The 21,833-nt window shown below is 41.9% G+C and overlaps 2 protein-coding genes across 4 annotated transcripts in view; one reads left to right on the top strand and one right to left on the bottom strand.

Moving 5' to 3' along the window:
- The window catches only part of pgbd5 (piggyBac transposable element derived 5), a 41,895-nt gene extending 34,365 nt beyond the window's left edge, over window positions 1-7,530 (top strand). Inside the window, exon 7 of the mRNA XM_055890077.1 lies at window positions 1,122-7,530. Within this exon, the coding sequence (XP_055746052.1) occupies window positions 1,122-1,317 (196 nt within the window). The 3' untranslated portion in view covers window positions 1,318-7,530. The remainder of the gene's footprint in view (window positions 1-1,121) is intronic.
- A 687-nt stretch (window positions 7,531-8,217) lies between these two features.
- Window positions 8,218-21,833, bottom strand: part of galnt2 (UDP-N-acetyl-alpha-D-galactosamine:polypeptide N-acetylgalactosaminyltransferase 2) — a 100,878-nt gene continuing 87,262 nt past the window's right edge. For 2 of the 3 annotated variants that reach the window (XM_055890075.1, XM_055890073.1), the window contains exons 4-16: window positions 20,016-20,114; window positions 19,873-19,940; window positions 19,265-19,330; window positions 17,896-18,017; window positions 16,404-16,491; window positions 15,792-15,879; window positions 14,688-14,791; window positions 13,843-13,969; window positions 12,872-12,964; window positions 12,568-12,651; window positions 12,177-12,321; window positions 11,656-11,775; window positions 8,218-11,289 (exon numbers count right to left, since the gene is read on the bottom strand). In XM_055890075.1, the coding sequence (XP_055746050.1) occupies window positions 11,134-11,289; window positions 11,656-11,775; window positions 12,177-12,321; window positions 12,568-12,651; window positions 12,872-12,964; window positions 13,843-13,969; window positions 14,688-14,791; window positions 15,792-15,879; window positions 16,404-16,491; window positions 17,896-18,017; window positions 19,265-19,330; window positions 19,873-19,940; window positions 20,016-20,114 (1,360 nt within the window). In that variant the 3' untranslated portion in view covers window positions 8,218-11,133. The remainder of the gene's footprint in view (window positions 11,290-11,655; window positions 11,776-12,176; window positions 12,322-12,567; window positions 12,652-12,871; window positions 12,965-13,842; window positions 13,970-14,687; window positions 14,792-15,791; window positions 15,880-16,403; window positions 16,492-17,895; window positions 18,018-19,264; window positions 19,331-19,872; window positions 19,941-20,015; window positions 20,115-21,833) is intronic. The other variant, XM_055890074.1, reaches the window with a different exon arrangement.

Here is a 21,833-nt window from a genome sequence, read left to right on the forward strand (position 1 = left end):
ACGGCAAAAAAAGATGACCTGGGACACCACCAGGAACTCAGATGCCCTGTTTAAAACCATACACTATAAAGGAATGAGATTTGAACTCTTAATTGCACAGTTATCGCACAAGTTTCTGTTCAAAGCTTGTCATGCAATGGTAAGATAAGAACTTGAGCTGCATACTGTACATCCATTAGAATGCCAATGATACTTAGGTAACAATTTGGATAGTCCAACTGTAGTCTAGAGCATCTATCTACTAACCCTAGCTCTAACCTTAACCCTTACCCTTATTCTAAACACTAATCATAACCTTAGCAAGCATTTGTTTATCAGCAGATAGTTTGTTGATAGTATGCCCATTTGTAGAGCAGCTACAGATCGCAAATCCGGACTATCCAAGTAAAGTGTGACCGATACTTGTTGCATTAGCATTTTATAAGAAGATACCATGAAAAACGTAATCCCTTTTCAGCATGGGACAGTAAATACATCCATAGTAAATCTACCTGCATTATGATTCCATCTGAGTTCATCAAGTGGAACACACATTTAATAATCTGGACTTCCTAATCCACTGGAAGTGACACTTCATTGCAGTGCAATAGACTGGCTACTGTCAAGGGCCCAACTATGTCACAAATGGAGAACAGTGCCAAGCGACGTTAACACTGGTCAAAGACAGAAGACTTCAATTAAGGAGACAACAGAGTGATAGATGGGATGGCTCATCACACACACACACACACACCAGGGTGAATGGCTCTTATCTTCTCACCCTCTCTAACCTCTCACTGCCTCCAATTTGTTTGGACAGTAATGAGATGGTGTTCTGTAGCTCAGAGGACAACACTTGTGGGCGTGGAGGACTGCAGATTACATCTGGAGAGCCAGAAACAGGAACGTTAGCTGAATATCGCTCCTCCTCACCACTAACCAATGCCTCACACTTAGGAGGATATCTTGTCTCCATGTCTGTCTGCGCTTCTGTCCGTCGTAACTCTGTCTAATTTCAGATGTCCAGTCAGATAACTGTATGTGATGGACATCAACATCTGACACAAATGATCAAATAACCAAATTTCCAAGATTCCATATAGCCAATCAGGGTTGGTCTGTCCTTTATTTTTTCCTTTCAGGTATTTCATCTTCCACAAGCCGAACAAAACGTGGCAACAGGTGTTCTGGCTGACCATCAGCATCGCCATAAACAACGCCTATATCATGTACAAGATGTCCGATGCCTACCAGATCAAGCGCTACAGCCGAGCGCAGTTTGGAGAGAGACTGGTGAGGGAGCTGCTGGACTTAGACGACTGCTCTCCTACCCAGTGAGGCGACCACATAATCTTTGTAATATACGCACACACATACTGTGTACACACACTGTCACACGTCTCACACGTACCCACAAACACACACTGTTCATCACATGCAAAACACTAACACACACTAACCAATACACTAATAGATTTGTTCTTTACAATTGTAGACACTGGGATAGGTCATTTCTTAAATGAAACAATATTTTAACAGTGCCAAGTCTGGGTTAAATGGGTTGGGGAACCAAACCTCCAGGTTTGGAGAGCAGGTCTCTATATCTGAGTCGGAACGGTCTATAGAATAAAGTTTCTTTACTGAGGCACAAAGCAGAGCCATTGTACAGTACACATGTCTCTATTGTTATTGTCACAGGCTGCATGACAAAAACGCAGTTGGATAATGTACTGTTGTTCAATGTGCAGATTTCTTTTTTTTGATCTGGTTAAACATTGTTTCCATGTAGAGCAATGTCACTCTGTAATGTAAATCTATGATTCTATTCAACCACCTATGGAGCAACATCTGGTGAGTTCTCTCCAAGATAGACCTGAACCACTAAGAAGAAATACTTTATGTGTATGTCGGTAGGTATGTATGTATTACAGTACCAGTCAAAAGTTTGGACGCACCTACTCATTCAAGGGTTTTTCTTTATTTGTACAATTTTCTACATTGTAGAATAATAGTGAAGACATCAAAACTATGAAATAACACATATGGAATCATGTATTAACCCCAAAAAGTGTTAAACAAATCAAAATATATTTTAGATTCTTCAAGGTAGCCACTCCTTGCCTTGATGACAGCTTTGTATACTCATTGCATTCTCTCAACCAGCTTCACCTGGAATGCTTTTTCAACAGTCTTGAAGGTGTTCCCACATATGCTGAGCACTTGTTGGCTCCTTCACTCTGCAGTCCAACTCATCCCAAACCATCTCAATTGGGTTGAGGTCAGGTGATTGGAGGCCAGGTCATCTGATGCATTACTCCATCACTCTCTTTCTTGGTCAAATAGCCCTTACACAGCCTGGAGGTGTGTTGGGTCATTGTTCTGTTGAAAAACAAATGATAGTCCCACTAAGTGCAAACCAGATGGGATGGTGTATTGCTGCAGAATGCTGTGGTAGCCATGCTGGTTAAGTGTGCCTTGAATTCTAAATAAATCACAGACCAGATCCTCCATGCTTCACAGTGGGAACCACACATGCAGAGATCATCCGTTCACCTACTCTGTGTTTCACAAAGACACGGCTATTGGATCCAAAAACACTAAATCCATTGCTCGTGTTTCTTGACCCAAACAAGTCTCTTCTTATTGGTGTCCTTTAGTAGTGGTTTCTTTGCAACAAATCGACCATGAAGGCCTGATTCACACCGTTTCCTCTGAACAGTTGATGTTGAGATGTGTCTGTTACTTGAATTTATTTGGGCTGCAATTTCTGGGCTCGTAACTCTAATGACCTCTGCAGCAGAGGTAATTCTCGGTCTTCCTTTCCTGTGGTAGTGAGAGCCAGTTTCATCATAGCTCTTGATGGTTTTTACGACTGCACTTGAAGAAACTTTCAGAGTTCTTGAAATTTTCCAGATTGACTGACCTTCATGACTTAAAGTAATGAATGACTGTCATTTCTCTTTGCTTATTTGAGGTGTTCTTGACATAATATGGACTTAGTATTTTACCAAATAAGGCTATCTTTTGTATACCAACCCTACCTTGTCACAACACAACTGATTGTCTCAAACGCATTAAGAAGGAAAGACATTTCACAAATTAACTTTTAACATGACACACCTGTTAATTGAAATGCATTCCAGGTGACTACCTCATGAAGCTGATTGAGAGAATGCCAAGAGTGTTCAAAGCTGTCATCAAAGCAAAGTGTGGCTACTTTGAAGAATATATTTAGTTTTGTATAACACTTTTTTGGTAACTACATGATTCAAAATGTGTTATTTCATAGTTTTGATGTCTTCCCTATAAATCTACAATGTTGAAAATAATAAAAATAAAGAAAAACCCTTGAATGTGTAGGTGTGTCCAAACTTTTGACTGGTACTGTGTATCTATATATACATACACGTGTGTGTGTGTGTATAAGCCCAGGATCCTTCCATTATGTTTAAATTAAATATGGAGGAGTAGAGTCTGCACTACATTTCATTACCATCCCCCTTCCAGAGCGCTTGTCATCCTGCTGATACTTAATACCTGAAATGGGAAATGTCCTGCTTACCAGGGTAATGCTTACTGTACTCAGTAACTTCATATCTCAGTCAATAGGAACTATGCAACTGGTCATCAGATCATATGACTGGCAGTCCCTATTCTCAGCCAATTGGTCCATCACTGTATATTTGCAACATCATTGAAAGTTCTGGATGGTGTGACTTGTGTTCAGGTTTTCAGACCGCAAAGGGAAGGGTTGATGATATGATAAATTATTCCAGTTCTTGCCAATGATGACCACATGAACATTAATTTGGATGAAGCCTACAGTTGTTCTACAACATGACTACTGTCTCCATGTGGCGTAGTCTTGGATAATCAAGAGCTGCAGGGGTCAGTTCAGTTCAACTCTAGATTAACACTCTGAACTGTCCACAGCAAACCCTCACTCCCTGACAGACCACACAGACTATTTTCAGTTCAGTTCATGTATGATGAGCCTCTGGCTCAGCTGGGGAGCTAAGAGCTTTTCTCCACATGAGTCATGCCAGTGTGGCCCATATCATCATATGGGCCACACTGTAGTCACGTCCACCGTCCAAACCCTGGAAGCAAGCCAGAAGCAAGCCTGACATTGATCTATACAGTATGTAAGTTGAGTTTAAATTAAACATTACATACCGTCAGCCATTAATTATCTCACTCCAATGATGTCACTAAAAGATGAAGAGAAGAAAACACCAGACCCACGGAAGTTTGTCAATGTTATTCCTTTCAAATGGGCTTAGAAGAATGGATCCTCCTAATCTGCCATAATGACTTTGTGAGGCTGTGGTCTTGCCTCTTGTGTGGGGACAGTATAGCACCCCACTGTGCTGTATGTTCAGCTGCTTCAAGTCAGTGAAGTGAATGTCACCGTGGATTAATGTATCTTTGGCCAATAGAGAATGTAATGTCAGTGTAAAAGTGAAATCAAAGCTTTCAATTGTGTGCAATTCCAAAGTCCACGCACACAGGCCTATTTTGTCCCTTGGCCGATGACATACAATCGTGCTTATCCGCTCCTTGCCACTGTGACTGTGTTATTGATGTGTGAAGTGTTTGGGAGATTTGTACAACTGAGGCAGGGTTGTCCTAGCTAGGGCACTACTCATGCACTTTCGATGGTCCTGCACTTTAAGCAATTCAATAACGGTGTTTACTAAATATCCCTAGCTTTGATCAATTCCTTTAATTAATGGTGGTACTAAATGCTTCCCCAGAAAATAGATGAGTTAATGACGCACTTTAATACTCTATTGTGAAAATGTGTTTTGTCGCAGTATACTGAAGGTTTCATTCTGTTTCATTGCTATCGCCTATGTTTCCTCTAATTGAGAGCTTGACCATTCTATGAAGAAGCAGGAAATCCATTTTTAATAGAAAGGGTAATTATTGTCTGAGTGCAGACTTCTGCAACTGAGTGCTACAATATTTATGCAGGAATGATTTAAAGGGGACATTGCTGATCAACAAAAGTACACAAAGATGATGAATACTACAAGCCAATGAAAAGGAATTATATTCTAAAAACATGAATATTTACCAAAATATATGATGTCCATATGCTATTGAGGTACATTTGTTTTGTTTTTGTGTGATTATAGTTCTATCAGGGTCTTCACTTTTAGGTAAGACACATGATTGTGATTTTTCACCTTTTCCTTTTCCCCGAAAAAACATTGTCGTTCTTGTGTATGTTTGTGTGAGATCACTAGTTCTGTGCACTGATCACTGTCTGAAAGATTCTCTGACATGCCATAAGTATGTTAATGATGCTAATAACAATGCTCTTTTGTTCTAAATTGTTATATTGATAGACACCAAGAAGTATGCATGATACAGTCAACAACCTTTTCAAAGTAAACACTTCAAAATCAAATATAATATCTTTAAATGATTGTCTGTTTGCGGTATATCTTAATTAGTAATCAAGTCCTTGGATGTGCTCTAAAATGTTCTGTATGTGTAGTGTTACTAAGCGATGTCTATTAGGCCATATTTCATGTTATTAATATCACGATGGCCAAGTAGAGAGCAGATGACTCATGTGTGGTGATCTGTTATTGCTACTCTGAGTGATTTCATGAACCAATTATAATCAGGAGAGATGGAGGGCTGTTAATCCCCCTCCCCCTGTATTCAGTTTTAATCAGAACTGCTTTAGTTTAAATTCTCAGGTTGAAATTGTATGATCTAAAATTTACAATAAGATAAAACATGAGTTTTATTTTATTGCCCAGCCATGTATTAGATATATTCTCAGTGCCTTTTACATAGAACATCTCCTTTTCTTACCAGGCATTTCATGCCAGTATCATGTGGCAACTTCTGCAGAGAATATCTAAATAAATATATAATTTATTCAAGATGGATAAAACAAACAAAAAATGACAGTTTACCATCTATATAGTGCATCTGTGTTCATTAAATTATTTTCTCACTCCAGGATTAGATTACTAGGTTTATTGTTCAACCCTTACAATATTTGGTTCTTTAAACAATCTACTAGAAAAGACAACAGACATAAACTATATCAATGGCCAAGCCATATCCAATTCCTGAGGCCAGATATTTTTATAATCTTTGGCCATTTATCATTTCCTGAAATGTCTTTGTGTCAATCTGATGTCACTGTAATTCCCTAGCTTCTGAGAGGCAATGTTAATTTACCATTGCTCTGTAAAATTAATGAGGTCAGTTGATTGACAGCCCACTCAGTCTATTGCCACATGCCATCTTCTGTTATTCGGTGGCAGGTAGCCATTAGTGTTGGGCCAGTAACCAAAAGGTTGCTGGATCGAATCCCCGAGCTGACAAGGTAAAAAAAAATTGGTCGTTCTGCGTCTGAGCAAGGCAGTTAACCCACTGTTCCCCGGGCGACGAAGACATGGATGTCGATTATGGCAGCCCCCACCCACCTCTCTCATTCAGAGGGGTTGGGTTAAATGCGGAAGACACATTTCAGTTGAATGCATTGTTGTACAATCCCCCTTTCTCTATTTACTGCTGTTTTCAGACCCATAAAGCATATAGAGCGCCAATACCACGGTACCACTCGTGCACCCGCCTCCACCCGTAGCTGTTAATGGACAAACTGAGACTGCATGCAAGTAAGTTGGCTAGTCAGGCAGCCCAATGCCCATTGGGTCCTTTTATAGTTAGTAAAAAGCCAACACATTTTGTGAATGTTTTTCATTCAATTCAGCCTCCACTCTGCATTAGTGATCAAGACTGCTGAAATACATTTTAATATGTAATCTAGAAATTTTGGACACCATTTGTTAGTAATTTCCATACTAAAACACAGTGGAAGATTACAAGATGTTAAAGTGTAATGACAGTAGCAAAAAAATAACAACAAATGCCTTTCTGTAGGCCTATCGTGCAATCTGACAATTGAAAGTCTAAAGTTGGGACCTGAAGATGTATGATTGAGACAGTCAAGGAAATGAACTTTGCTGACCTCAGGGCTTCATTATTTGCTATTAATTAAAAAAAATACAATAAGGTGCTATCAAAATACTGTAAAAAATTATAGATAATATTGAAATAGAAATATTTAAAATGTGCTCAATCAATGGTCAGTAGAAAAGTTGCCAAGACTAATATTAAGGGTAGTTGGTAAAATTAAATCTAGTTCCAGAGTGGTGTATTTGACATTGTACTAATAATATGTAAATAGCTCATGTAAGCTGGACCAAACTTCCTAACGTATCGGATTAATTCAAACTATGTACAACACACAAACTGCAATGTATGACTGCTCTGGGAATGTTGTAGAAACTGCTTCTTGTCCTGTCTGTGTTTTTCATCGGTGGAGGAAAAGTGATTGCTGTATCGTGCGTGTTTGTTATTTCTCCTCATTGAGTGTGTATGTAGCCTATTGTAAACCTTCCCTCTGATCTTCATGTTAACAGTACACCACCCTGATGACGGACTTCGTGAATCGTATGTTTACCACCTCTGTGTTTACACCATGTTGCACATCTAATAAATGTTCACGATTTTATACACCACCAGTGTCAAGAGTTTATGTAGGCCTTAAAGGTTTACAAAGGCTCCCTTAACATTATACACCTTCTAAATAGTGAACGCAGTAGAAACACTAGCACCCCCTGTGGGTTAGGAGTATGGTGCATGTCTAATGTGCTGTACTGTAGGTAGTAGTGGGTGACAGATGGTCTGTTTAAGGCTGCTGAGTCATCAACTAATGTCTGTTACATTACCCTGGGATGTGATGAGCATTACACATTAAGTACAAACCCTTTAGTTCCCACTGGCCATGTACATGCAAGGAGCTGGACCTTAATTCCATACACACAACCATTTGATCTATACTGCTCCCGTTGCATGGAAATCGAAACGGATCCATTAAGTGGCATTATTTTTTGCACGCGGGAGAGCTACAGAGGAGTGTGCTACAGAGGAGTGTGCGCTTGTACACACACACACGACTTAACAAGTATGCTGTCCAGAATGGGCAGATTGGAAATCAGACACTGAATCTCTTTGTTAGAGGCTATTTCTGTTCCATGACAAAACTGGCCTCTTTTCCCCTGAGAATGACTGCATAGCAATGACAGCAAGCAGGTCAGGAAAACTGATTTGAGTTGTTTGGTAACAGCCATCATTAAAATCCAAGCTTTATTCCTCATTGCATTCCTTGAAGACTCTTAATTAGCAAAAGAAAGTCCACACCTCTTATATAAATGCATTTATTTAAGTTAATCATTTTTCCTCATTTAGTTGAATTTGCCATAACTATAAAACAATGAATTGCAAGCGCTGTACAGTAGACCAACTCACTAGTAACTGCTGTTGCTTACAATATGTACATAGACAAACGTACTGTATATACAAAGATATACACTTAAATGTTACCTCCATGCTGCCTCCCTTGCCACTGATTTGAATCAATCAACCCAATTTTCCTACAGCAAAAAATAAACAAACCGTATTCAATATCCCAAATGACAATTTCTTGTGATCATTAATTTGGTTTATTAGTCATTTAGTCAATGCACGTCCCTCACCTAAACTTGAATCACAAATTGTATTGACAATGCAAATCAAATAAGTAAATAACTTTGGCACATTGTGCTATGTAAACATTTCATCCAATTAAAATGTGGCTGTAATTCTAAGATTATTTTTCTCCGTAATTCCTAAAGTGAACAGCAAACTTCATTTTCACACAAGTCTTACTAAAAAGGCTTTATTCAATACTTGAACAACCGTTGCCACCATGTAGACAATGTTCACACAAGCAATCCCATTTAGTACTGTAGGCCTCCCTCTAACCATCTGAACTTTCACATTTGAATTGTTACAATTGACATGATCTCTGAAATTGTTACAATTTCAACAGTGACGTGATTGCAGACAGAGCTCATACCATGTGCAACTTGTCATAATCCTACTAACCTCTCTCACATGGTAGGTTACAACACCCAATTCTCATGATCCCATAGTCCTGCTCACTCTGAACTGCAGATACTGCAGGTAAAATATGGGATGTTACCTCTATCCCCTGCTCCACATCTCTTACTGTGGGATACCTCATCTCTTTGGCATTTTTGAAATGCAATACCTCCACACAAGTTAGAGATGGGAGCTGTTGCATCTGTTTTGTCGTTGTGATGCTTGTTTCTATACTGATGGTGGTTGGAGTCTCCCTATGTATACGAAAGTTTGACCAGAATGGTGTAGAACAAAGGGATATATGCATATATAATGAGGGCTCACAAAATATAGACAGCAAATATTACTGAATAATTAGTAATTTGCTATTCTAGAATAAATTAATCTATTGAAATTGGGGGCATCCCAACCGAGACAAACAATGCCATGTCAATGGATGAATCTTTGCTTTCGTAAGTCGTTATAGGCTCCTTTGGCCGTCACATTAGCGGTGGTTTCTGCTGCCCCTCAGAAACTAACAGTAACGTTTAAAGTACCACATAAATCACAAGCTAATGTAATAACCCAATCAGAATAGACCCGAAGCAGATGCGAGCTAAATGCACAACAATGATACTGAAATAAGAACATCTTATTGCTTTTCTCCCTTGAGTCCAGTTAACTATAGCCGAATGACCTGCCCTCCTTCAAGAAACCTGTTCACTAGCGCACAAAATCACATTCCCCTTTACAGTATGATGGATATCAAAAAAGGCAAAGACATCATTCACAAAGCATGCGTGCAATGTCGAGACAAACAAAAGGACAGGGAAAAAAAGACGCTCAAGTATTGGTACAACATGCAACACAAGGCCCTCCCATGTAAATGCTGTCTTTGTCGCTTACCTCAGATGAAGTGAACTTTTCTAAAATGGCAAATCACAAATAGTGACAATAAGGACTCCAATGTATACATACACTGTGTGTGAGAACATTTCAAGAACACTTATAGAACTTCTAAGAATGGAAATGATGGTTCCAACATTACCCTGTAATAAACTCTTTACTCATTTGTATGAGGTTGTTACCATGGTAACACACACACTGAAAAGGGAGAAGGAAAAGAAAATTGGTACAGTAAATAGATACGTTTTTACTCACAAGAGCACAGTCAAGCAACGAGTATAAAGAAATATCAGTTCAATTTACTGTGTAACTTAGTTGATTATTCTACAGTATAATTGAACAAAAAATTATTAAATGTCTGTTACAAATAAATCAATAAACATGGACACTGTACTGCTTTTGCAAAGGAAAAAATACATGAATGAAATATATATATTTTTAAAATGTTTTCCATTCAATTGTGATGGGAAAAAGAATGAAGAGTCGTAGCAACAAGTGCTACAATCTGATGACCCAGCAGCGATACATCCACAGCCTCGACAACTCCTGGCCCCAAAAGTATCCATGAGAGACCCGCGAAGAGCACCCTTCTGATCAGATGACGCACCTTTTTACAACACGTGTGACAGGAGCAGGATGAAAATTCTGTATAATTGTAGAAGAAAAAGACTGATTTTGTTCTCTCCATCTCTTTACTGTTCACTCTGTCAGAACAGCCCACCAATCAGTAGAGAAGTGTTTCAGTGAATGAAAGGAACAGTGCGTAGAGTCCTTTCCTTCTACCAGCAGGACTTTTAAGGGGCCAAACCCAACTGAAACCATACCAAAACCATCAGCTTTCTTCCTGGGCCGTCTCGGTCTAGTCGGGAAACCTCTATGGAATACGTCTTTTACATTCAACAAAGATAGATTACTTGAGAGAGAAAAAGGACAACAAAATAAGTCGCATCCATTTCAGAAACGCAGTGAACTTCAGTGGAAAGAGAAATTTTAAAGGAACACGTAAAAAAAAAAAATTAAAACATCCAGAAAGTTAATTCCATTTCACCTGCATTAAGAAGAATAACATTCACTTTCCAAAGAGCAGGACTAAAGATGAAACACTGAGGTATATAGTTGAATGGAAAGCATCATCATCCCACTTGGTCTGTAGTTTCATATCCTTCCCTCTGTGTGTTGTTGCCCCTCCGGGGGCCTCCGTCTGTCCGTCCATCTGTCCGTAGTTGTTGCTGGGTGGCTCTAGTCTATGTGGCTCCGGGGAGGAGAGCAGGAGGTGGTGGTGGAAGAGGTGGTGGTGGGGATACTGTCTCTCTAGAGTTGGAGGTTGAGAGTGAACTTCCACTGCTGGTTGAGGTTGGGGCTGCACACCTCCACTGTCAGCCCCCCAGTGCGTGCACTGTGGCTGTCCAGGCACAGGTTGCTACCCACGTGCCGCAACTTAGAGTTGCTCTCAATCTGCTCCCATTTCTGGAGACACATGAGGTGGGGACAGGAAGGGACGAGGTGGGGACAGGAAGGGGGGAGGTGAGGACAGGAAGGGGGGAGGTGGGGACAGGAAGGGGGGAGGTTGGGAAATGGGGGAAATAAGGGTGACAAATCAGTCACAGGTTTGTATGTACTGTGAGTACCATAATCACTAATGGTTTCAATTGACAGTGAGTTTATGGTGAATTATCTACAATGCATATCCAAAGGGATCATCCCAATCCACATTCCATGGCAAAACAAAATGAATGTTCTATTACCACGCTAACTGCCGGACTGCGGTTAGTCACTTTCATTTACTACTAGTACTTTTTGATCGATCTGATCCGTGGTGCTCAGCTCGCTCACCTGTCTGCTGTCATTTTCCCTGCAGCCCTGCAGCTTGATTTGTGAGCCTGCGGTGCGGTCTACCACCGTCAGACAAAGGTCCATGTGCTTTACTGACTTGTCCTTGGTCAGCGCCCATTCCTGCGGACAAAGAGTGGGACACAGTGAATTTGCTACATTGGCACAGTTTAGGTACTCCTGAATTATTATACAGATCCATTTTTAAAGCGTTTGTCTTTGTCAAGTGTGGATATGTGATGTATGTTGAAAATCACACATATTTACACTAACAGTGGCTGGACTCCCAGAATCCCCTCCTCCAGCTTAGTATATGATCAAAAAGGATTTCATCAGTATGAATCAGAGACACCCAATCAAAGCATTAGTTTAGTGTCCAGTACAGTACCTGACCAACTCTTTGACATTTGCACTGTGACCCTCTGAAAAGCTGCGGCAGTGTTTTATTTATAAAGTAAACCCACCTCATTGTGTTACCCAGCCCAGTGCCCAGCTTGGTTATGTGTAATGGATCTGAGCAGTACCTGAGCCCTGAATGATACCTGATTTCCCCCAGCGTTGTGGCATTCGTAGACCCCCACCACTCCATCTGCAAAGTGTCCCAGCGTGTCTAAGCAGTTACCTCCCTGCTGCAGAGCGCCAAAGGCAATGTCCTGATGGTCAGGGACCCTGAAGGGCCAGACACACAGCACAAGTCAAGGGGATGTCAAATCACAAGATGTGGGTATATGCCACCCACCGCAGTCTTTCCCCTAGTTTAATTTCTAAGTGGCAAGCATCAAAGGCCCCCAAACTATGTCCTGCCTATATAATGGTAGGGGAAACAGTCAACAGTTATGTCTTTCCATTCAACTTTGTCCGTTTTCAAAGCAACATATTGCTGGTCCACTGTGGTGGTGTGGTCTCTCTACTTACCGCAGCTCAGGGTACACGTTCTCCAGGTACCACTTGAATGGCTGGCAGCCCAGCCTCTTCTTCATTTCCATTCTGCTCTGAATGCTGCCAGACACACAGAGGAAACCCATGACTCATCTAATTACCAGCCATCTCAGAGAGACAGACAGCCATCTGGGGGCAACTGAGATCACTACTAAAACTCAGTGTACTACCTGACCTTCTGGAGGTGTCAGAAAAAGGGACATTTTGATATTCTAAACAAGCTCAGCAGGGCAGTCTGCGATGCCATCATTGGAAGAACGGTGTCTGAAAGGACACTTACTTGCCATAGGGCACGTTTCGGGCCGAGGGCACAGCGGCGTAGTAGAAGTTCTTAAACTCGTCCATCCACACCTCTGCTGCTCGCCTCGTGTTCCTGTGGACGGACAGACACCATGTTAGAATACTTACAAACATGTGGCCTTCCTGGTCCTTCCAGTCCTTGAAATAGTCACTGATTTGACCATTTCATGGTACAGTAGCCTAAAAACTATAGGCAATGTTATAGAACCTCTGCTTGGACCTATTCATTTGATCATATCTATTATTTCTTCAATGAAGGATGCCTGTCAAAATAATTTGAACAGGGCAAGAGAAAGTGATGAAGCGGTTCAAGCTTCAGAAAACACAGGAGGAGAGTGACAGTCCTCAACTATTTTGAGATAAGAGCACACATCCTAAGACTTGGCAATCTGTGGGGTTTCCAGTGCTGCGTGACAGACTGGCAGTGAAGGAACGTTCACTCACTCTCATCGCATTGATGAATCACTCTGATGTGATGCATACTTGAACAGTGTTGACACTGCAGGGGTGAAGCCAAGATGAGAGCAGAGCTGAGGCTTCTGCTCTGACTGCGCCTCTATTTTAATGACTGCAGCTCAGCTAGAATTGAACAGCGGTATTATGATGTGAATTTCAGAGGAATGAAACAGGCCCTCTATGGGCTACAATCGCAAGTTATGTCATTTGGCTAGCAGGTATTCACCCCGCCGCCTCAGCTTGAATTTCATTGGATCTTTGAGAACGGTAACGTTAAGGGGAAAATAAGGGGAAAGTTAGTGGTATAACTCAATTGCCAGTTGTTAGCCTGTACAGTGGGTATTCTTTATGACTCAAATTTCAAAAGCCTAATGTACCGTCACTCTGGTTGGTTGTTATATGACAGTATGTAGAATAGGTTTTTACACATATTGGACTGAAGAGGGCAGACTTTAGCCAAGTCTAAATCACATCACAGGGACAATCAATAGTCACCTAGCAAACACGGTGCCACTGCCCCCAGGGAAGGTATATGGGTGCTGCTTCCTGAAGACGTGTCCCACTCGACTGCAGGGAATGATCTCTAGACTGCCGCCACACTGCCACACGCGGAAAGAGATCTCTGCAATGTCCAAACACAAAACACATATTAATATAACGGCTTATGGCAAGATTTTAGAGTTACATTTCATTGTGATATAACTTCCCACGGTTGGTACCTTCAATGTCAATATTTGGCATTAGGATCCCCATTAGCTGTTGCAAAAGCAGCAGCTACTCTTCCTGGGGTCCACACAAAACATGAAACATGACATAATACTGAACATTAAATAGACAAGAACAGAACTACATACATTTGTTTTTAAAAAGGCACACGTAGCCTACATATCAATGCATACACACAAACTATCTAGGTCAAATAGGGGAGAGGTGTTGTGAGGATGCTTTATCAGTTTAAGAAAAATAATCAGTAAACCCAGTTGAGCATAGGAGATGGATCATGCAAGTTCCATGCAATAAAGGCTCTATATAATACTGTACACTTTTTTGAATTTGTTCTGGATTTGTGGACTGTGAAAAGACCCCTGGTGGCATGTCTGGTGGATTAAGTGTGTGTCAGAGCTGTGTGTAAATTGACTACGCAAACAATTTGGGATCAACACATTGTTTCTTATAAAAAGAAGAAGTGATGCAGTCCATCTCTCCTCAACTCCTGGTTGACATATGGACATCATAAACCAATCCAACAAAATCTAGAGTGGGGCACACTTCCTCTCCCATTCCCCAGGCACACAATGTCAAACAAGCTCAAGCGTTCCTAGTGTTCTGTGTCCTATTACCTAGATTCTCTCCGCCCCACACATCCATCATCATGTCGTACTTCCCCAGCAACTCAAAGTAGTCCTTGTCCATGACAAAGAGTCCGCCGGCAATCATGGGAGTCCTGAGAAAGAGGTATGACCGAAAGTACAGTTCGTCAGGGTCATGAGACAAAACAGTGAGACAGACTTAGCAAAGTCAAGCCAAGTTCAGCTCTCCTACAGTCCTGTCATCAGCATGTGATGCACAGAGCCTGGCCCTGTAACCTGGCATCAGCAGGGGCTGTGGTGTCCTGTCCTCTGGCTGTCTGGAGGGAATAATACACCACTTCTGCTCAGAGGCCATTTTGTTTTCAAAAGGAAGAAAAACATAATGAGCATCTTGAGCTAGTCTGCTGTTGTTCTCTCTTAAATTAACTTTTGGGAAATCCATGGCTCTAGTGGAAGATTTCAGACTAAACAAATTATGAAAAATGACTTGTCACCCTTTGGGTTAATTACCATCACCTAGCGAAGAGGAACAAAATGCATTTTAGGAAATTAAGGGCCAAATTCAAATTCTAGCCTTTGGATATCGATTAAATGCTGCCCTCTGTTGGTAAACCATGTTTACTGTGAGAATGCATCTGACATTGGGTTACTTAGTAAAACAATCATTTCTGTGAGCTCATATTGATTGAACAAATCAACGTTTTTGCTCTCTTTTCTGATCTACAAGTGATAGAATTGCAGGAAAATAGGTCAATGTACTAAATCTATCCTTTAACAGCAATATCCCCATCAAATCTCTTCTCCCTTATCACCATACACAGTTTAAGACAAAGCTGGATAAGATGATACGAACATCTTCAATCACCTCTGCCTTTGTTTACTGCACTCGCCGATGTCAGGGACAAAACGGGACAGAGACTTAGAGGCTCAAAGGCTCCGGGTCTTTTTGAGGAGCATTGGCCCGTATTCCCCAGAGTGCGCAGTTCTGACGCTTCACACTGATACTGACATCTAATGCTGCCTGCCTCAGCATCTCCTCCAGCAGGCCCAGATGCGTAGCTATGAATTATTAGTAGAGGTGAGGCTGGCAGGAAAGGGCAGCAGAAAGAACAGACAGAGCAGAGGGTGGCTTACTTGATTGGAGCAGTGGGGTTTCCTTGACGCGCCCTCCTCTGCTCCAGGGTCATATAGTCCCACTTGAAGACCAGGTTCCAATCAAATCCTAGAGGTGGAAAAACATACACCAGGTACAGATTAGGTTTCAATTGATTTCAAGTGAATAAGAGTTGAGTCATTTTGACAACAGGAAAAAGCCGTGCTGGTTCTCAGATGTGATTGTATTCCTACTAAAACTTATATCACACACAATGCCTATCTGATAGATCACATATCTGTGGCATTCCCTCTATTTTCTTATGGCTGTACATAACACTTCTCATAAGCCGTATAGAATACACAACGACACCGTGCTAATGTTATCTGCCTATATCCTTGGACGAATCAATTAAATAGTTTCCATTCCAAAGGGCATTCCCATTTTCAAGATTTATCATGTACTTATTCTCTTCTTTGCTTTCACACACATGCGCACGGACAGCCAGCCAGCCACACACACCAAAAAACCTAGACATCTTTGGCAGAAGGTGACATTGGGCACCGAGTGGAAAACTGCAGTGTGATTTTCCTAAAGGCCAGCCTGCCCTAGCGAGGAGAGGAAAGCTGCTGGCATAGATGAGTGGGATTTACCTCCTTTGAGATCGGCCGAGGCGCCTACGTACTGGAAGTTGTCCATGTTGATGACGTCGATGATGGGGGAAACAACTCGCGTTTTGTCCTGTGGGAGAAGTAAAGAGAGATTAAGATGAGACCACAAAGATCCAGAGTGTTCCGCTAGATTTTGCTACATTATTTTCCAGGCGGGCCACAAAGACTCCCAACATCCAGGCCCCTCTGCCACCAAAACTGTTAATTTAAACCAAAAGAAGCCAAAAAGTATTTTATGGGGTGGGCATGGGGGCAACAGAGGTAGGTGGTCTCTCAATTCAAACCAATTGAGAGACTGTCCACTGGATCTGAATTCAGCATTACTGAAGGACTGAAATATTCAGTAAAACCACTGCATAATTTCAATCCAGGCACTGGATAAAAGCTACAACAAAGTTAGTCCAAAACAGATCTACGGCGAGTCAAACATTTGCCCAAATTTGTACTTAAATATATGAGCCTAACGCAGCCAGAATACAAATAGATTTCCAAGAGGGAAGTGGATGATTTGCTGAGAGTGACATAATCAGATGGATTAAATCATTTCAGAACTATTCCAAGTCTTGTGTTGGAACAACAGAACTACAGCAGTGACAGTGTTCCATGGAAGATTGGTCAAACCAACGGGGAGTTAGAGCTCATTAAATCATATTACTTAGTTTTCCTAAACTGTGTTCAGACCCGACAGCAGTAAACAAGTGTTGAAGCCAAGTGTACGCAGTAAAAAAAATAATGGAAAACTCAAGAGGGGTTGAAAAGCTGTGTTGTTCTGTTTGTTTGCAAGCACGTGTGTGTGTGTGTGTGTGTGTGTGTGTCTCTTTGAACCGTCCTTGCTGGGCATGTGCCCAACAGGATGCACGTCCTGGTGCAATGCACTTGTTTGCTAGCGGAGGGTGCGGCAGCTCCTTCCCACAACTGAGTGACACGTATACGTACAATAGGTAATACTCTTAAAGCTTGTCGATATTGCATTCCATAGCAACTCTAGTCATGTTTACCCTACCTGGCTGAACCCCAAACTGTCCCTCTGTCTGTGTATCCATTTAAGAACCTTGAATGTGTCTATCGTTACCTGTGCTCGTCTTAGCCCCTCTGAATCACCAATGTCTGTCAGTGTGTTTATCTGTCAGTCTGTCTGTCCGGCTGCCCCCCTGCCTGTCCGTCTGTCAGTGTGTCATTGTGTGTGTCTGTCTGTCCACCTGCCCCCTGCCAGTGTCTGCATGTCTTTGTGTCTGTCTTCCTGCCTGTCTGAGAAATCTCCAGGTGCGCTCTCCTCTCTCTGCCAACACAACAGATCAGCGCAGTGAGCAGCAGATAAAATGCTAATAACAGGATAACGGTAAGCGTCTGAGCTCAGGCCATAGTCAGCGGTGGCTGCAGCTTCAATACAATGCTGAACATTATGTGTTCCGGTGTGTGTGCACTAAATGTCAGGTGTGTGCGTGTTCTGTGACTGTGGGACAGACACACTGACCTCAGCCACTCTCTCCAGCAGCGGTTCCAGCCAGTGTTCGTTACACTCGCAATGGCTGTCCAGGAAGGTGAGAACACTGGCAGTGGCTGCGTCGGCCCCCCTCACCCGAGATCTCATCAGACCTGTGGAGGTGTCAACAACATGATGTAATCTACAAATACACAATGGGCTATTCATGTGTGTGCGAGACTCTAACTTCTTTATCTAAGTATACTTATTGCCCAGCAGCGGTTCTCTGAAGTTTGGGATGTGCATATCACCCAAATATGGTTAAATTATTAAAGTGATAGCTACAATGAGTGTACAAAACATTAGGAACACCTGCTCTTTCCATGACATAGTCTGACCAGGTGAATTCAGGTGAAAGCTATGACCCCTTATTGATGTCACTTGATCAATACAGTGTAGATGGGGGAGGAGAATGATTTTTAAACCTAGAGACAATTGAGACATGGATTGTGTATGTGTGCCATTCAGAGGGGTTAATGGACAAGACAAAAGATTGCTTTTAAACGGGGTATGGTAGTAGATGTCAGGAACACCAGTTTGTGTCAAGAACTGCAACTCTGCTGGGTTTTTCACGCTCAACAGTTTCCTGTGTGTATCAAGAATGGTCCACCACCCAAAGGACATCCAGACAACTTGACACAACTGTGGGAAGCATTGGAGTCAACATGAGCCAGCATTCCAGAAACCTTGTAGAGTCCATGCCCCGATGAATTGAGGCTGTTCTGAGGGCAAAAAGGGGGGTGGAACTCAATATTAGGAAGGTGTTCTTAATGTTTTGTACACTCAGTGTATTTAATTAGTACGTTTTAATGGACTTCTGAAGTCATCTAGTATCTTTGCTGAAGTGCTAGCTCATATTAACTTTCTTTGATCCCGGGTTCGATAATCAAATTCATGCTTAATTGGTTGAAGGGGGCAGTGTGCAGTGTGCGATTGTGGAGTTCTAAATGAGGTAATCAGTTTTGAAGAGATAGCGATAATGAACAGAGGACTGCAGCCAGGTATTTTTGGCCCAATGTTCTTTCTATTGGACAGCACACAAAGCACTTTTCAAAAATATACTCTGCTTGTTACAAACTCTTCATTGTTCTGGAGTGTATATTTTCTCCCCATTGGCCCCTATAAACCTGTTCAGTGCTTTTCATGAGAATTGCCCTAACAATCAGGACTCTGTTTTAAACTCAATCCTTTCCTAGCCCAAATCATTTTTCTCTGCTTTTACAACTGGCAAATCACTGATTAGGGTACATGCAGCGTTGGACAAGGTCAATAAAAATGGGCATCAAATACTATGATGAATGAAGCCTGACCACTCATTTCCAACTAACAGTTTTATTCCTTTTCCCATCTGTCCACTCACCTTCTCGTCGATCATTTCGAAGAACCCGGATCTTCTCAATTTTCCCCAACAAAGCTCCATCCTCAGCTGAACCATGAGACAACAAACGGTTAAAATAAACCATCTATATATATACACATGTCAAATAAACATCTATATAGGCCTTATAATGGGTTTATGAAGACTTTATTCAGTTCTGTTTCATATAAAGCGGGACCAAAGGTTTACGCAGTGGCCCAGACACTGACGGACAACTCTAGAACGACTCAAATATCAAAGTAGCTTCAATCTATCTCAAAACACTTTAATGTACAACATAAGACCTTGATGAAAACTATGGAGGGAAATAAAATAAAAAACATATGATAGGTGTGATGTCTGTTAAAGTGTCTGGAGTGCGCAGCCATCAAAGCCCAAGCAAGAGGCATGTGCCCTTAGGATTGGGGGTCACCCAGAGTTTAGAGGGAGGGAGGCTCGACAATGGTTCAGGACAAGGGCTTTAGTTTACAGACTGGGTGGTGGGGGAGCGAAGGGCCTGGAACCTCTAAACCAGTGCCAGTACTGATCCAGAGTGACAGAGGCACAGGGCAAAAGAGAGAGTTAAGACCACTCATCAAACAGAAACTCACGGTTGTCGCTGTAATCGTCCACCAGGATAATCTCCTTGACAAGGTGTGGGGGACTCTTCTTAAGGACACTGGAGGGGGAGGGAGGGAGGGTTAGACATGGGTTAGTATCTCCAGGCCTAGCCTGTTACTGTGTGTGTGCTCACCTGACCACGGTGCGGAGCAGAGCTGAGCGGGCCTCATTGTGGAAGGTAATGACCACACTAGAAGCAGGCAGCTCAGTCTTCCACTGTTTATGCCGGCAGCTGAAGGAGACAGGAAAACACGCAAATTCATTAGGGCACTGAAAACACACTCAATGGCCAAAAAGGACCAATTATCTACCTTTAAACAAGATTTAAAAAATTAGCTGGTGTTGTGTGCTCCAACACGCTGGGTGAATGTATTCGATCTGTATCCTATATAAAAATAGGCTCTATTTTGCACACACTCGTGACGGTTTGGTGAAGATGTGATCGACAGCAAGTCTTGCTTGCTTAAGCGATGGAGGCTCAGACAAGCCCCTTAAGATTTCAATATGACAGAGATGGGCTAATCCGCTAGAGCCCAGTCACCAGCAGCTTCGGCTTTGAGTATGGGTGAGAGCATAGAGGTTCCCCACGTCAAACCCATCGACACAGAGACTGCCCATGACGAGCCTCCTTGGAGAGAGGAGAGAAGATGGAGAAATGGAGGGACAAGAGTAAGGCTTTGACGTCAATCAATGCTTCCTAAAGGAGTTACAAGATACGACTCTCCCTTTGCAGGAATCACTCCAGGCAAAAAATAGCTGCTCATAGTTCCCAGAGCAGAGGTCAACTATGGGAGTAGTCCACATTGTACAGAGCACAGCAAGTACTGTATCATCCGGGCCAAGAAAAATACTCAAATACTGAAAATACTCAGTGTATTTTCAAATACAAATATTTAAAAAATACCCCAAGCATTTGAACCCAGGTCTGGTTAGTCTTAGACATTTATTTGGAAAAAAGTAAGCTATTTGAAAATAGAAGGTGAATTGGACACGTCATTTGAAAATACTAAAATACACAGAAAATAAGTATTTCAAATATAAATACTTAAATCCCTAACCCACATTACTGTTAGGACTGCATTCGCATGAAAGTCCATGCTGAAGGCTGCTTCTCTGTTCTTCAAATGGATGTAAACCAGTCTGGTAAACCATCCCAGGCTTAACCAAGCCCTTGACACCAGCTTGCTGTTCCATCAAAAAAAACTGTGGCACTCCCTTTTCATTGCATAGACAACAATTAGGATTCATACTTCATGTATGGCATGTAATGTAGCTCCCTATGAGCTCTGTAATTAAAATGAGGTGTCAGTAACAAGATACTGTAGGGAGGGGATATAAAAGACAAGCACAAATGAAAAACAAGCACAGCTGATGAGTTGCTTTGTATAGTCTACTGCCTGGTCCTTTGGTGGCCTCACTTGCAAGCCGTTCAGCGCTTCATAATGTAACTGGCTCACCTTCCTCATTAAATATGTATCCGTCAGTGTACACTGAGAACGCTTCATTAGAATTGGAGAGAGTGGCCAAAACGGCAGACAGCGGTTACCGAGTCCACGCTGGGTCGACAACAGACCATACATAAAACATTCCAATTAAGACCTGCGGCCTCCAGCAGGCCTCCAGCATGTCTCCTGCCATCCAAGTTAATGGTCTGTCTGAAGATTCAAGAAGCCAAGCAATTTAAGCTGGTCAACAACAACAAAAAGACACCGAAATAAAAGGCATCTGTTGTGACAAGAATCAGAGGAGGCGGAATCTCTCATTTAAGTGTTCGATGGTGCTGGGCAGACAGCCGCAGGCAGTGCAGAGACAGGAAAGATGGCGCCGTACTGTATGGCTGTCATCTTGCGAGCTCGGACCCAACTTTGCTATTTTGTGATACTTCTGGCGTTTATCATTACTTTTTTTGCACAACATGTATCTCCTCTGCACTGGTCTCTTTGTGTAATAC

The sequence above is a fragment of the Salvelinus fontinalis genome, chromosome 30, assembly GCF_029448725.1.
Source record: "Salvelinus fontinalis isolate EN_2023a chromosome 30, ASM2944872v1, whole genome shotgun sequence".
NCBI lineage: Eukaryota > Metazoa > Chordata > Actinopteri > Salmoniformes > Salmonidae > Salvelinus > Salvelinus fontinalis.